This window comes from Gavia stellata, chromosome 6, assembly GCF_030936135.1.
Source record: "Gavia stellata isolate bGavSte3 chromosome 6, bGavSte3.hap2, whole genome shotgun sequence".
Lineage (NCBI taxonomy): Eukaryota > Metazoa > Chordata > Aves > Gaviiformes > Gaviidae > Gavia > Gavia stellata.
Window position 1 is genome coordinate 31,790,141 of NC_082599.1, and position 17,677 is coordinate 31,807,817.

Sequence of the window (17,677 nt, forward strand, 5' to 3'; positions counted from 1 at the left end):
CTGAAATGAAGAAATAAATGTTCCTTTGATAATACTGTGTAAGCTGTGGCTAAGGAACTTGAAATACAACAGCATTAATAAAATAGCCATATTAGGAGAACTTCTTTATCACCAAAAGCAATGACCAGCTTCAATAGGGCTTTTCATTCACAGTTCACAAATTATTTTCCAAGAATCATTGACTTGTTTTGTAACGATAATTGTGGGTTAAGAGAAGCCCTAGCTGAACTTCGTACTCTTACACAAAGGACGTATACATACGTGACTATATTTGGACACAGCTCCATATGTAGGATAACATATCTGATTTTCAACTTATAGAATAGTTTTGGCTTTCATATTATAATTTAATTTTTTAAAAAAGTCTTTGAAACCAGAGGCAAAAAAAAAAAAAAAAAAAAAAACACCACACAATCTGTTACAAAGGGCAACTTTAAAAGTTTAAAAATTACCATGATTGTTGTTTGGTATATGTATAGGAACTTCTAGAGAAAAACAAAAATAAATTGTTGCTCTGCAGGTATACTACCAGAGTCCAGGGGTCACAAAAACCTTCTTTTTTTTTTTCCTTCTTTCACCACAAAATATTGTTATGAATAGTCTCAATAAATTCTTCTTAAAACAGTTTCTAAATAATTGGAAAAAATCCTCTAAAAGATTTATAAGAAAACTCAACAAGTCTGAATTTGTTTTTTGGGTTAAAGAGTATTTTAATGCGATTCTTTCTAATCTCTCTAATTTTAATCCTAACATTCCAGTACATGAATGCTGTATTTAACAGCTATCTGGTTTAGTGAACTACAGTAATTCACTCTGATAGGATAAATTATTTAAGTTATTTAGCAAAATGGAAAAACTACCATGCGCTCTGCTGCAATCAGCAGAGACTGTTTAGAAGAGACATCTGATGATGGAGAGAAGCCTCGCCATGAAGAAGAAAGATGCATAAAGAAGTTCCAAGAAGTCTGTGACTTTGTCAGATAATGTTTCTCATGCCGTTTCTTCACTACACCCTTGCAACCACCCAAAAGCACAGAAGAGCAGGTACAGCGAAGGGGAGCCAGTGTTTAACAGAATAGTAGCACTTTAGCAGGTAAAGGCAAGATTTGAGGGGTACAGGCTAAAAAAAATAATTTTGGGCACATGCTAAGTAAAGTAGCAAACAATACAAAGCATCCAGCTTAATGTAACTCATGCTTCCTCCCATTAATTCAAAGGGAAATTTTGTCTGAGCAACAAAACGCCACGTGCTAAGACGACTTAAAAATGCTTCAGCAGTGAATGTATTTGATTGATTATGTGGAGAATTTTATTTATTTATTGATACACAAAACATACTAGGCAGCCCGATTTCTGCTCAGCACAGCTGCCTCCTATGTCCCACCAGTATCTAATCTGTACCGGCACAAGGCACTCCTCTCTTCACTCTACGGACAGAGAAACTCCCTCCACCTCCACAACATGAGTTTTTCCTTGTTTCCCTGGGGCTGGGGGGTGGGAACTATAGGAGAGGGCCCCCTGCTAAAGGTTATACCTTCAGCCCAAACAACTTCTTTTGGTCGCACATCAAAACGCCACTTGCTTTATCTGTTCATCACACTGTCACTGACTGGCAAAAGGAGCTATCACATGACTGCAGGCGACACAATAAATAACAAATATGAAGACCCAAATATAAATATACAAGTACATATTTTTAAGAAAGTGATGATTTATACTATACTTACAACTTTCAGCCTGATAGTCTGGCACAAACTGCTCGTCATTGTCAGGTACCTGAGCTGAAGAAAGGAAAACAAAAACAAAAAACAAACAAAACACAAAAATAAGGACAGAATTAAAAGAAGCCATTAAAGCATAAATAAAGACTCTTGTGCTTAATTTGAAGCACAGCCAAGATAAAAACTAAAATTTTTTTTTTCTCATTGTTGAGTATGAAAATCAGGCAAGCACACCATTTTAATATCAGATAAATCCTGGGGTGAAGCTGTGCAGTGCGAGTCCAGAGCAGCCCCGGCACAGAGTGATGGGGACAGAAAGATGTGAAGGCTGACACTGGCACTAGCCCTGCCTCACTCCCTGTACCAGGGTCTGGACCTACCATGCCACTGGTAAAAGCCATCAGTGCTCATTTTCAAAATAGCTGCATAAAACCAAATCCTAGTGTTTAACATTTACGCATCTTTAACCCCAAACTACCACACCTTCGGCTTACTTAAAAGTTATTCCAATTTTTCATGGCAGTCAGCCAACTCAGTAGGGTTTTTTTGTTATTTTTTTAAATATTCAAAAAGAACTATTTTACCAGACCGCAGAATTCCTGGTTTAATGACAACATTTCAGAGACTGAAAAAAAATTTACTTAAAGCAAGAATCATTATTAACAACTATTCACCTTGTGTAAGATCATCTTCGCTTTTAGGAAACTTCCATCACAAACCTGAGCTATAAAACACAATTGTTTCACGGTCTGCTGATACATAATTTTGCATCTGTGGTACCACAGTTCCTTTTCATTGTATATCTAAGAGTTAGCCATCTCTCATACTGTGTTGTAAACTCATTTAAAACATTTAAGCTGAAATACCATTGAAAGTATATTATAAGTGAACATGTTAGAATAACTGCAGAACATTATGCTGAGAAGCGGCATCCTCAGAGCACTACTGGTTCTGGGTACATCCCGAGAGAGATCCAGCTTACCATCTCTGAACTTTATCATCTTGTCCTCAACATACACTAAGTAGAATCATTACAGCAAAGCTGCATGAAATTATGTTTGAAAATATTACAATTTACACAGTTCTTGTCTAAACACAAACAAATAATTCATATGATCTTAATTAAAATTTAACAGCTGCCATGATCTGGTTACCCAACAAGATTTGAGAGGTAAATACTGGTTATATAATCATTTATTGAAACTGTGACTATCACACCATTAAATACGTTAAATGGTAAAATGTAACTTCGATGCCATTCAGAACACTTTCTAAGTTTAGGAAGCGTACATTCCCCTTTATATATGTGCATTTGCTACTAGTTGTAACAGAATTTGTTTGAATTAAAAATACATATTTAATTATAATCACTAACAATTATTTTCAATGTGCATTACAATACTCTTCATGGACCAGATCTCCACTCCTTACTCAGGAAATATTTCTAATGACTTAACTGAGAGTTTTTTCCCTGGGCAAAGAGTTCAGAATTAGGCTCATTATACTGAAAAATTATTTGCTCTCGGTTTTAAAATAAGGTGTTTAAAGTCCTACTGTCTTAATTGCAGCAAATACCCCTTGAGAACAAATGACCTTGGGAAATCTGCAAACACAGATTTGAAAAGAAGTGTGAATAAGATAAATACACAAAGTGTAATTAGCATTACTCTGAAAAAAAGCATAGCTATTGTTGCTTTGTTGTTCGGTTCTTTCAATAACCTATCCTTTCAGAAGAAACCAGTACCACTAAGGACATGTTAGCTCCTCAAAGTTCGAAGCTGCATAAAACACGTATTTTACTCTCCTCCAGAGAAACCACAGGACTTTTACCAGAAATGAACTCAGGGACAATATGAGCCCAAGTACTAACATTCTGCAATTTCTGACAGTTCATGCAATTCACTGCATGTGAATGTTAGACATTTTCCTTACAAAAATAACAAATATTTTACTGTCACAGAAGAATCCAGTTATGAAAACAAGGTATCGTACTTAAAAATCAGTTTCTAAGGATTTCTTACATTTCCAATTGTTTTTGAAGGGCTTGTGAGTATATTCAGAGTTAAAGTGATTGTATCAAGTAATTTCGTGTTTACAGAAGACACATCCCACACATTTTTCTTAAGCCAGCTATCATTTTCAAATGCAGCAAGGAGGCTGGTATGACTAATTTTTTAGATGCACACATACATTTTTTATATATACATATATATATATGTTAATTTGTGAATCCGGAATATCTGAAAAAGGCTGGAAGAAAACAAAAACCCTCCTGCTGAAATCAGGAGGCTACATTTAGTGATTGCGGAACTGGGACAGCAATCTTATATAACTTTCTAGAGCATACTCTGTGCACCAGACTGCTTTACCAATGCTTTATAATAGTTTTATCAATTTAACTTGACTTACTCCAGAACAAATCTGTTGTAGAGATATACATATATATCAGTAAATGAAGTCCTTTTTTTACCAGCCAAAGAGTAAGAAAAAATAAAATACATCTGGTTGAATCGTCATGGAAAAACAGTATTTAGAGACACTGTCATTACCCTTGATTTGGTCTGGAGTAAACAAGAAAAATGTACTTCATTCACGGATCCCCGAAATTTATGAAAGTATGTTTAATAGAGATCAAGGCGTACCACTTTATCAGTACTCTAGAAATAGGTGGAGACTATGCTGTCAAAATGTGTTTTAAATACAATATTGACATAGCCTTAAAAGCCTCTGTAGGAAAAGGAATAATACAGTAACTTAAGAAGTGTTTAAAACCCTGCCAAATATAAACAAAACAATAACAACATCCAAAATGTTCATACCAGGAATATACATTTCCTACTGGAATCTGATTTTAGTAGCATCAGTACCTTAGAAACGAGCCCCCAGGCCTATACAAAGAAATTAGTAGGACCCACTATTGGAAATGAGAACTTAAATTATTCCTTTGTTTAATCTGATATTATTTTTAAACTAGCAGAACTGAAACTCACACATGATCATACTGCAGAAATGAGAATGCAGAAGCCAACGATCATCAGCCCAATACATATACTTCTTCCACCAGCATTTTGCTGGGAGAGGGCAAATCGTGGGGATACATCATTCCATTACTCAAAGGGAAGAGGGCTTTTGTACCTTGAGTTTGGATAATTATAGGCAGACTTCGTAGCAAATTAAACAGACAGGTAAAGACACTTCAACCTGAATGTCCGAAAGGAAAATGTAACTTGCAGTGTTGCAACTGCCTGTGCACTTCTATACGTATACCATTCATTTCCTCTTTTCCTTTATTCACAAATACTGCAATTCAGCAAGGCTGCCATAAAATCTTCATTGGTCTTCCGTTACACAAGACACAATGTATAAATCACCAAAACTTTTTTTTTTACTTTGCCATTCAGAGGAAAATTGAAAAAGATATCTGAAATGATCATCTGACTGAATGAGAATATTTCCCTGAGCTACCTAATTATGGGAGTTTGAGAAGGCAAGTATATTCTAAAAGACTAATAAAAGGTTTTGAAGGATATTAAGCACGTGGCTTTTACTGCTAATAGCAGAAGCAGCTACATTAGTTCATTCCACATTCAAAGCCATCAAGTCTCAGACTCCTGAAGCAGACAACATCTGCAGCATAAGCTATCCAGCTCAGTCTAGATTATTACCAAAAGTTTTCTTTTTCTTCTGATTATAGCTATAATGTCTCAAGAGGATTTGGGAAGTGTACAGAAATGTTAATGATAATCTTGAGGATGTTATCAGTTTAGATTTTACAGTTGCACTACCTACTGAGTTAAAATCAGTTTGCCAAAAGCAAACATTCACAGCACAAAAATACTTAATACTTGTTTATAGTTTTCAGAGCTTTAAAAAGCCTTTGAAAAGCTGAACTGACAGCACATTTTGCAAAGGGAAAGCAATATGGAAAAAAAAAGTTTAAAATTGGGGCCCGTTAGCTTGCTTTCATTGCAAGTAAACAAAAATAAAAAGTCCCCATTAACAAGTATCCAGAACAAAAGGAGTTAATATTTAATTAAAACCAGCTCTATCCACTGTAACAATGACCTGGAGCCAAACAAGGCAGAAGATGTATGAGTCATTCTTTCTGCCAGTGAATGAGACAGCTGATCTCCGAAGCAATTCCTCAAGACAAGCAGTCAGAACTGGAGTTCTGCCTCCATTCACAAAAACACAGTCCAGCATGAACCATGTGGCCCCAACCACAAGCTTTTCATGTCACACCCTTCCAGAAAGCTACAGCAAAGTAAACTTGAACTTTAGGCATAAACACACTGATTTCACTGCTTTGTCTCAAGATGCAGCACAGACCTGCTGAGGAACGTATTTAATAAATGAAAAGTTAAGTGAACTATAAAGGGCTTAAATTTAACTCTTCCTTCTCCCAATCACAAACTGCTTCCAAAAGCTCAGCTGCACTCCAGGGAAAGGTGTTCCTGTTAAAAACAGAAACTTTCCAGAAAAACAAGAAGCTGCAAACCTCCTCGCTTCACTTAAAACTTTATTTTGGGTAGCAGAACACTTCCTGCGGTACTGTGTTCTCTGACCTCACGCTTCACTTTTAGAGCTAAAAGCAATTAGTTTTAAAATACCAATGATTTATTCAAAGTGGCAAAAGAAATTGAAATTGACAGGAAATTATATACGAACAGTAGTATTTTGGCTTCAGCTAAAATAAGACTTCAGGCCTCAACAGTAATGAGTCTATTGAGTTTTCTTTGACTCGTTGTCACTTCTGAATATCTGAAAGATTGTATAAGTTTTAAGTATTCCTGAAAGAGCTGGCGGGGGGGGGAGTTTTGTGGTTGTGTTTTGTTTTTTTTCCACGGGAACAACTGTTTCTAACAAAGGAGCATTCAGAAGGCAAAACAGTGACAAATTTCAAGATGGTAAAAAATATTATTTCCCATAAGCACTGGATTTGCTGTCAAAACAACCCAAAACCCTTTTTACATAAAGCAAGATGCTCTGACTAATAAACTTAAATGCAGTTCAAAACCAGCTCCAGATCTCAAAATTCTTCCTTATGTGAATAATCCCTAGGAATATGAAGATGGTTTTGCAGAATCTGCTCTTCATTTGCTGCTATACTAAAAATGAGAAGAAAGTTAGGTTAAAAGGAACACTCGCATTTAACATTTTGCTACATTCCTCATAGTTCACAAACCCCACTACGCCTTTGAAAATTATTATTTTGAGTAAAAGGCGTCTACTTTTCCAGCAAACAAGAAAAACGTTAGGAAGTTTATTACTACACAGACTTTCAGACTTGTAGATTTCTGGTAGCTTTATTTCTTTTGGATTTCTTTTTAAAACAACACCCCCTTCCGCCCCTCTATTTTGCCTAATCTAACTTTTCTCCTTTTTTTGTGCATAGATATGTAAGATCAAGAGTTATGAGTATTTGAAAGCCACATCTGTCAGATCACTAGAATTAAAAAAAAAAAAAGTGCTATTCTCTGTATTACAAATTCCAAAATGAAAATCTTTTCACTGTTTTTTAGAATGTTTGTCCCCATGTGACAGATTTCAGCCATGGAGTTATTAAATTATCATTTCTTGACTATTTTTGCTCCTCTAAAAACGTGGATAGTTCTTAAATATGACTACATAGCATTTGCCTTACACTGGGTAAATTTCACAACTTTTTGGCAGAAGAAAGCTAGTTAGCCAGAGTAAGCTGCTACACATCTTCACTGATTTAAACGAAGCCACTCTAACTAGACTAATACTGGAAGATCTAGTACTTTCTTTTATTAAAAATAATCCTTTGAGAACTAGAAACTACTTATTTTCATACCTCCTCATTTAAGAAATAAACTAGAAGTCAACACTAGCTTAGACATCACTGCGATGCTGGTGCATGCTTCACAATAGAACAGAGGGCAGAAACTTATTTCCTGACGCTCATTCCAAATTTGGCTATTAATTATTTGAGAGAAATAACTTACTTTCAGATACCAAGAACTGGCTTTTAAATACTGGTAGCTTGTAGTAACCATCCGCTCAATTTAGCTAAGCTGCAATAGAGGCATGAACTCATTACCTGTAGCTATTATTTCAAACAACTTACTGTTCACTTAATCTTTTTGTATTTTTTCAAGTCACCCAAAGAACACTGTATTTTATTTTTCAGTTTATTACCATCTGAGAAGCATATTATCTATTGCTCTAAGAAGCAGATCTAGCACATAAATTCATTATTTGTCTTTGCTTCAGATGCCTTTTACATATGTTTAACAAGCTGTAGGAGAAACTAGTATCTGAAAGAGTCATTTTAAATAAAAATCTGGTTTTTTGTTAATCTATTATTCCCCCAAAACCAAATGCTTTCACCATGGAAAGGAGACTTTCACTCACTAAGAATTTGTTCTCTCTCTTCTTTTTATTGCAGAATAAGAAGTAACAGCTACCATTAGATTAATATTTGAACCATTTTTTCAAGTCACTGAACAATTGCTCTCTGCCAAAACCAATCTGATTCCAAATACACAGAATCAATAAAGTAATTTTATAATATTATCATGACAAAACGTTGCCATCAAGTTATTTAAATATAAACCAAAAGATAATATCTGAATAATATTTGCCTTGGTTAGCAATAGGCAATTTTAACTATTTCCTTTCAAGTTTGAAGGTTGAAACAATTATTAAAGGCTTCTCACTTTCAATTTCTGACATCAGGAGATAGTTATAATCTATCTTCTGTCCAGCATAACCATTCACATGAAGGAATCTTATTCAGAGTAAGTTTTACATCAAAATAATTTAATTCTTTCTTACATATTTAATACTACACAGAGTAAGCAAAACTCATTTCCATAAAGATCTAGTATGCAGCTAGTAAAATACATTTGTAAGTTTTCTGTAAGTAGTATTCAGCTTGTTAATTATGGAGTAATAAAATACTAAAGAGGTTACTGAATTGTTTACATTTTGGATTAATTCTTTAATACATATGAACCTCCCACCATTTTCACTAGGAAAAGAATACATATATTTTGTGTTTACTTGTTTACCACCAACTTGTCACAGGTGACACTAACTGTAAAAATATCCAGGCTAAAATATGTGATGTAGTAAGGATAGCTTCAGGAAAAGCCAAACAAAAAAATCCAAAAGCACTTTTTGTGTGTCATAAAATGCAACTCACTTTCTTCTCCTAAGTAGATTTTTGAGCTGGTTACTCCCCAGTGGGGATCTGAACTCGTGGGAGAAACCTGGTCAGCTGCCACTGCTTTTCTTAAAAAGGGTCAAGATGTTTTAAAATTTCATGGTCATTTCCCTGGCTCCAGAGCATTATGAAAAGAAATATGTAAACATTACTGATGCTGCCAAATTGGCAGACTTCTAGCCTATGAAGGTCCAGAAGAACATAAATGGACACATCTAACAATGGGTAAACAAGTCTGATTTCAAAATCTGTTTCCTTGCTAAGCTCATCCACGTATACATTTGAGCACAGCTACAATATCCTCAAACACTAGTATATTATAAAGTTGTTTTGGGTGGGGTTTTTTTAATAAAAACTTGGAATCAAGTTAATAGTTCAATATTTGATTTTCTCATCTTGACTTTTTATTTCAGTTTTAGTTTAGCCTTTCGAAAAGCTGTGCAAAGTTTGTGTTTTATGGAACAGCTAAAACCATGGCATGGCCTGAAACACATAAATTTCTTAAAATAGTTCTACAACACTGAAAAATCTATAATATTTATTTGTAATATGCTGTGGAAAAATATAACATTCTTTAGCTTTATTATTCTCTGCTACATGAAAATGCGACTTTTTTTTTTTAGTTTTTAAATACTTACCAGATGATACTATCTACTTTTACAAAGGTTCCCTAACCTAGCTGACACAGGACTAGATACCTTTCTCTCTCAAAACCTGTCTAAATTTATTAAGTGAAACAGACTCAGCTAAAGAGAAAAAAAGGCTTTCAAACAATTCATTCTAGTCTAAAATAAGCAGTGCCTCTGGAATAAAAATTGCTATTACAGTAATTTATGTACCTGCAGAAATTATTAAATCAGTTTTAAATTCCTTATTATTTTTCAAACTTAGATTATTATCTAGACATGCATTATGAATCTGCCTGTATTTTTCTAACTTATGATCAAAGAAATTTAATCATTTTCAGAAACAAAAATGTCCATTCAGTAAAAAATCAAACTAAAAGTTCTCTTCTCCATCAAAAAATAGGATCTTTGGAGTAGTATTTTAACATACTTCTGGCTTGTTAGAATGAATGAGATGATACAAAATAAAGACATCCTTAGGAAAATTACCACAGGGAGACAGTTACAGTTGTATCTGATCATTATACTGCAAAAATGATCTTAGTACAGGACATTCTCTTTTCAATGATTATGAAAGAACCATATTAATTCATAAAAATATATCCTCTGAGCCATTAATTTAAAGAGGACTTTTTGATTATATACCAAATAACCACATGCTAAAAATAATATAGGAGAATAAAACCGTCAGCAAAATAAACAACCCCCCACAATTACTTATAGGTTAAGAACTTGACTAACTATATAAAAAGCTGTTAAAACAAAACGAGTATGTAGGCAAGTAGTTATCAGCAATATTTCCCTCTTTCTATGAAAACCAACAGCAAGCAGTTCACTCCAACACCCCTCCTTTCCCAAAAAAGCATAACATCTATTCTATAAACAACTATGCATAGTCCAGTACATGATAAAAATTAAACATATCAGAATACTCACATTCATTTAAATCAGGATAAATTTGGAGAGATTATGTCAACTTGCATCAAAATCATGTTTATTTCAGATGCAGAAGTTTACATAAAAAATTCAACCAGAAATACTAAGAACAGACAATGCATAAAAATCTTTATGTTTGAAATAAACAGTATTGTAAATATCAAAGGAAAAAAAATCAGAAAACATTACTGAAGAGAACAAATACACTTCAACAAACAGAAAGCTACCTTTCATTTTATTAAAGTTCTCTTAATGCAGCAGCTCATTTTTTGTTATTGTTAAATTAATCTCTCAACAGCTACTCTAAATTCAGATTTCTACATTATTGTTCTTAAACCTTCTCTCTTTAGTAGAATTTGCTTTGCAAGATTATTTGAAATACTTGAAACACAAGCAGGTGTAAAACAGACCGATGTCAGTTTTCTAATCACCCAGTACACAATCTCACAACCATAAATATGAAGACAAAAACAACATGCAAAATATTTAAAGGTTTCTGGAAAAAAAAAAAAGAAATAGTACTTTTTAAGTATTCCATACACACCTAATGTTCTGTGTTGTGAACAAGGTGGAAAGAAGACACTTGCACTTAAATCTTGAAGCATCCCGTCCCGATGAACCCAAAGAAACTAATTTCTGCCATCAGAAAAGTACTCCACCAGAACACCAAATAATTCTATGCACTGCTCTAAAGGAAACAGCAAGCCTAGTTCTGGCTGTATGTAGTCTCTCGAGGTACAATAATATAAACCTGATCAATTGCAATTAAAATCTGAACAGAGGCTTAGAACTTGAAGTCTTGGTGCATTAGTTCTTGCCAAAAGCAGATGTGATTGTGAGCTGGAAGCAATTTCTCCTGGTAATTTGTGATGACACTGGGTAGAGCAGCCCCAGAGTCCCCAAAGACAAACTCATCAGAGGCTCTAATGTATGCATGACACATGAGGTGGCTCTTTTAGAGCTCAATTAATTGGGCTGAACATTAAGACAGCAAGTTCAGGACTTTTTTTTCCCCCTCCAGAGTTGTTTTTCCTCTTTTTACAGGCAGTTTTTTCCCTTACCTTCTGCAAGCCATGTCTCCTGTAATTGGCTCAGATCTTGAAAGAGTTCTGCAAAAAGATGAAGACATGGATAAAAGACTCACACCTTTAATCTCTTCGCAAGATTAAAATATGCTCAAAAATACATTTTTCCTGAAGAACAATGTACGTGAATTCTATTTTGGCAGTCAAACATACAGACAAAGTAGATATTTTTCTGGTTGCAGTTAACGACTTTTCTACACTTGTTAATAAAAAAAGAAGTACTTACTGTATTATTTTATCAACCATAATCTTAATCAAGTTCTATAGTATAAAAGGCTTATTCAGCAATACATAGAAAAGTTAAAAATAATAATCTTTCTTACAGGTGAACCATTTCTCTTTATACAATTCAGGCCTCCTCCTGCAGTATCTGCCCCAGATTAAGCTCTCTTGGACTTCAACGGGAATTCTACCTGAGCAATGACTGAGTATTTTTATTAGTAGGGTTGTAACTATCATATAAATTTTAAAGCAAAGACCTGAGATGCTGCAACAGCAAACAGAAATGGGAAATCTTTTGTACTTCCCCTTATGTTTTACTTTGTATGACAAGAGAATCACCACTATTTCCTCTATGCTGTACTCACTGTACTTCTTTAAAGTGAAACCACTTTCTCCATGCACTGAGTTTTGCAGCAGCTGACCTTTTTTTGCAATTCGCTGAAATCATTTGCTTATAATAGGTGTAAACCGGAGCAGCATTAGGCTTACTTGCATTGCTCAGAAACTCAGTTATGAAAATTATGTTTACTAAGTAGGATATTTGAACTGACAACTGGTTTATTTTTAAGCTACTGTATTTTGAGAGAGACTTCCTCTATTACGAATGCTGACAGATAACTATTTACATACACTTAAATGACAGAGGCTATTCATTTATCCTGTGGACTGATACCTCATGTTCATGTTGGGAAATCATTTAACTGAAAATCAGAAAGTTGTTTTCTTTTCAGCCTACCCTAGAATAAACTTTTCCAAACAAGTAAGTAGGGATTTTGAAGAGTGTATCAATGTGTTCTCACCCTGGTAAGATTTATACAGGGGTAAGTTGTAGGCCTCTATATACCTTCCTGAATGTCTTACATACTTACAGGGGTGTAGGCGTAGTGTCTATACTGACCTTGTAACCTAAAGAAGTGTTAACAGCTATTGCTAGACTACAGTTCTCAAGCTACAATCATGTGAGTGGCTACTGATGGGACTAAGTTACAAATCTTTGGCCCTCCAAAACTTCGTCCACTCTATACTTTTTCAATCAAATTTCACAAGACTTTTAACCCTACCTACAGCAATAGAAACAGGCTACCAGCACCAGGACCCTAACTATTAGCTCTGTAGTAAAGCTAGAGTGAAAACCAACAGTCTCCACACTGGCATTCGCACTCCTGCTGCCACCAGTGAACACACACCAGTGAAAAGGATGTTAAAAGATGCGAAGAATGAGGAAAGCCCTGAATCTCAAGAGGCCTGAAGGTGAAAAAGCCAGGTGCCATGACTTGTGTCAGATGCTGCAAAGGCTTGGCCTCAGTGCATGACATCCGTGTGCTGCATGTGCAGCAGTACCTAAAATGCAACAGGGTAAGTCAAGGAAAGAATATTAACTTTATCAGTTTATTGGCTTTGCCAGCTTGTTTTACAGTAGTAAATGCAATTTTCTTGTCTTGTTTATTCAGATTGATCTAGATATATTTATCTCCAAAATAAATAAATAAATAGCTCTCAAAAAGCTTCTCTGCATTAGTAAGTGGGGGGCGGGGGGGGTGGGGGGAACAACAACAAGCCCTCACCTTCTGAGTCATGAGCCAGGTCTCTGTTAATGAATTTTCTTTTCCTGACATTTGTCGGTCTCTCATTACAGTTTCTCCCACGCGGATTCTATAAACAGGAAAGATCAGTTACTTTAGAAATCTGAGGGTTTGGGGTTTTTTTCATTTAATCAAGAATACTCAAAGCCGGCATGAATTCTTTACATTTTCAAACACGGAAATTATCATCTTGCAGCCTCCAATTTCTAGCAAAAGATACTGCTGAGCACCTAACAACCTCCAAAAGATTCCTGTGTCTAAATGCAACACATTTCTATTTATGTAGATATCTCTTTGTACAGATACATATATAATGTGTTCAAGCAGCAACACAATACCAACCATGTATTTTTAGCATCTGAAGTACAAACCTACACAATAGCACATAAATCCCCTCTGCATAAGCTATGCAGGAGAACCCAGATATGAGACTATAATAGGCTGCTTTGCTTCCCTGTGTTGCTTATAACATTGTTTGCAAAGTCCTGAAAGAAAAAAAAAAAGGAAAAAAAAAAACCACGTTTGCCTCAACTTCATTCTTCTGAGTGTTGCAGGCAAACACAGCCAGAAACTTTGAATGCAGCTGCTGCTGCTCTTGCCTCTCATCTGCTAATCATGAGCATGATTTTTTAATCATCCCAAAACTGTCTTTAAAAGAACATGATGCTTTATTGAAGTAACTAAGAAGACAGGCTCATCTTGCAGGCAAAGCTCCCAAATGAAGAGTCGCCCCTACAGCGGTAACAAAGCAGATACTCTGCCTGCAAAACTCCCCCACAGAAATAAGTCGGAGTCAAGTTTATAAACACCGACTTTGAACTGATCACTCACATTGGTGACCATGTAAGGCACTTGCTGGTCATAAAATCCATCCATTCTGCAGCTCTTCCACAAGTCTTAGCTCAGTATTTTATTTACTGGGCATTTGATCTGGAGATTTCCTCGGGATCTGGACTCCAATCAGCCTAGAGGGGAATACAAGATGGCTTTTAGATTTAAAAAAAAAAAAAAAAAAAACCATGAATGAACTGCTTGAATTTGCATAGCTAATTAACCTCAAAGAGTCCCATTCATAAAAACAACCCTCCTTTCTCTGCCTTCACCTGGGTTACACGCTTCTGCCAGAAAACACGGAGCAAAAGCACTTCGAGGCAGCAGCAGAAAGCAAGGCGAGAGGCAGGGTTTTATTTACACTCCCCGCCGTATCCCCCGGGCGATCCGCGCAAGTGGCAGCCCCGACTCTGGCAAACGTGTGCTCAACTCGTAATGGCGAACGGCGGGGCTCGCCGCGCACCTCACGGCAGCGGCGGCGGCAGCGCCCGCCAGCCGCAACCACACGCACACGCTCCCCCCCCCCCCCCCCCGCACACACACCACACGCACCGAGTCGCCTTCTCCCCCCAGGATCGCTTTTGCAGCCCACCACCACGCAATCCTGCGCGGCGGCGGACAAAGTTGCGGGGAAGACCCACCTGAAGGCCAAGCGCGGCGATCGGCTGCAAAAAATTCCCTCCAAATTTAATAAAAACATTAATTATTCCCCGGCACTTCCCCCTCGGAAGCAGCGAGCGCCACTGACAGAGCTCAATCCCGTGGTTTTTCCTCTCCTCCTCCTCCAGGGGCCCCCGAGCCGCGCCGGCGGATCCCCGCCGCCCATTGGCTCCCCGCGCCCCCCGCCGGATCGCCGGATCGCCGCGCCGCCCGCCCGCCCCGGCCCCGGCCCCGGCCCCGCCGCCCCCCGCCCCGGCCCCGCTGCCAGCGCGGGGGGCGAGCCTCTGCTCTCCACTCGGCTCCTCTGCCGGCGGTGGGGGGGATCGGAAAGCGCAACTCGGGTGCGCGGCGGTGCCACCACACGGATGCCGGGATCCTGGTGCGGGCACATCCCGTCTCCTACACCCCCCGGGTGGCAAAGTCACCCCCTCCTCTCGCATAATTTATTTTAAAAAATAAAAAAAGTTTCGCCTCCCTGACTCCGAAAAGCAAAACAACACCCACCCGCCCCCCACACGCGCCTTTTCTGGTGGTAACGCAGTTGGGCAAAACTTCGCGGGAGCCCAGAGGTGAGGACGAGGTGAGCGCGGCGAGAGGCTCCCGCCGCATCGGCGGAGACTTTGCACCGCTCTGTCAGGATCTGCTGGCGTCCCAGGGTGGGTGCTTTTTTTTTTAGCTGAATCGTAGAAAGCAATTGTTATTTCTACGATGATGACATAATTTCTAGGTTTTGCGGACAGAATTTGGCAGCGGCCAGGCACTGGATCTAGGGGTTTTTTTGGTGCAGTGGTGCCAGAACCTATCAAGCTCAGGAGTTCTGAGGACTTCTCGAAGAAAGTGAGCTTTCTTTTCTCTGTATAGAGTGGCTGTTGGAGGGCTGTGTCCAAAAACTCTGCTTTTTCTGAACTGCCAAAATGCACCAAAGCAGATTGTGTGGTTTCATATAGCAGCTATATTTGTCCTCTCTTTGAGCACTGAATTCCAGGTATCACAGGAATCAGGCGGTAAATTTAGGTATTCATGACGCTGTCTTGCTGCGAGATACGAAGTTTCAGATTTTTATGATCTGATGTAGCTCAGCAATTAACAGGCAGAGCCCCAAGCTAGCAAGTCCAACTTTTCCCTCAGCCCTTGCTGAGGGTTTTCTTTATAGCTGCGGGTGTAAAGGCAGCTGAAGAAGAAACCTGCTTTTGCATAAATTGCCTGCAGCGGTGTTAACAATATTCAGGTTACTTCTTCTCTACTACTTTGTTTTGAAAATTACAGTTGTTTCACTACACTCTATTCTGGAGCATATTATTTTCTGCCACAACCTGTTTGGGTTTTGGGTTTTTTTTCCTTTCTCCTCCTTTCAGCTCTCACTATTCATATTCACTTGCTACTTGTCCTAGCCAGCCAAGGAAGAGGGAAGCACCATGTTCCCGCCACTTCTGTCTTTCCCATACTGCCTTGTCAGGGAAAATGTCCACCACCAGCAGCTTGCTTTCTGTGTTCTTGATGCTTCTGTTTCCACACACACACTCCAGCACACCTGGAATTACATGAAAGTAATGATATTCTAAATGCATTATAAACCTGTAATCATTTTATTGTGTTCTTGGCCAAGTCTCTGAGTTGCTGCTCCTGTAAGCCACTTTTGTGATACAATAGGGGAATAAAACTCTACCAAATGCTATGACATTTCCTGGATAACGAGGCCATCATTTTCTTATTTATACCCATACCCAGACTAGAGCAGCTGCCGAGCCAGGGATGATGGCCTTGTGGGAAGGCTGTGGCTACAGATCTGGCCCTGGGGAGCACATGGCCACTTTAACCCATGGACCAGCAGAACTGAAGCTACTGTCTCCAGTCATCCCTCCCACCCTGCTGACCAGCTCGTCAAACAGCTCCTGAAGCGCCAGAGTTCACTGTGTACCCTTTCCAAACCAAAATCTGTGATGGATTGGCTTGTCTTTAAACAGTGCACTAAAAATTGTTGGTGTGTCAGACAAGCTAATTAAACCAGCCCCAACTGAAGTTTCCGAGGGGCCTCGGACCCATCAGATATTAGGTACCGCCTGTGAAATTTGCACCGCTGCATCCCATCTTGCGCTTCCCTGCACCTCACAGGCTGCTGGCACACTGTGGCCACCTTCCAGCATACACACCTCCATGGCCACAGGTTTGGCACCCCAGTTTACGGAGCTGGAGGAGGTCAGCACTCTGCAACAGCCGAGCTCTCTGTGCTCCCGGTTGGGCTGTAACTCCAAGAGAAGCTGTGCCTTAAAGGTGTTCTGGCAGGAGACACACTGTACTGCTTGCTGTTCCCCTCACACCACAGGCCTCTTCCTTCCCTCCTACCCCTATCTGGCCCTTTCACACATGCTGGGGGGAAAGGAAGAGTAAAGCTATTTTGAAGCCCTCTTTATCCTCCTCTCTGTTCATCCACAGTGCTGAGTGGTACTCAGGGAAACTTCATTAACTGTTAAGAGGTAGATGCTTACAGGGGGAAAAAAAAACAAAACAACCCCCATATCTACTGGCAACCCACTCCAAGGTCTGTGTGCAGAAATGCAGCCTTGTACCATCACCGATCATACCTGTCTTAGATGTAAACTGGTGCAGTCCCAGTAATTACTTTGCAATTTTGTATGTTTGTCCAGAATTTTTGCAACTTTGTTTCTTTTAATAAAGTTTTTATGTTTTAACTTCTATTTTCAAAAAACAGTACTCTTAAATATCTTTTTTAAAAATAATCCTTTTAGAAGACTAAAACATAACCTCAAAATCACTTTATTTTTTAGTTGAAAGGACTGACCAGTTTTTACCAAATATAAAA

General features: G+C 38.1%; 1 protein-coding gene across 7 annotated transcripts in view; it reads right to left on the minus strand.

The window, feature by feature from the left end:
* Positions 1-14,318, minus strand: part of ETV1 (ETS variant transcription factor 1) — a 65,339-nt gene extending 51,021 nt beyond the window's left edge. For 2 of the 7 annotated variants that reach the window (XM_059818427.1, XM_059818426.1), the window contains exons 1-4: positions 14,197-14,318; positions 13,348-13,435; positions 11,537-11,584; positions 1,728-1,781 (exon numbers count right to left, since the gene is read on the minus strand). In XM_059818427.1, coding sequence (XP_059674410.1) covers positions 1,728-1,781; positions 11,537-11,584; positions 13,348-13,435; positions 14,197-14,241 — 235 coding nt within the window. In that variant the 5' untranslated portion in view covers positions 14,242-14,318. Of the gene's footprint in view, positions 1-1,727; positions 1,782-11,019; positions 11,081-11,536; positions 11,585-13,347; positions 13,436-14,196 lie in introns of those variants that run through there. The other 5 variants (XM_059818433.1, XM_059818430.1, XM_059818428.1 and 2 more) reach the window with 4 other exon arrangements.
* Between the last annotated feature and the right edge of the window lie 3,359 nt (positions 14,319-17,677).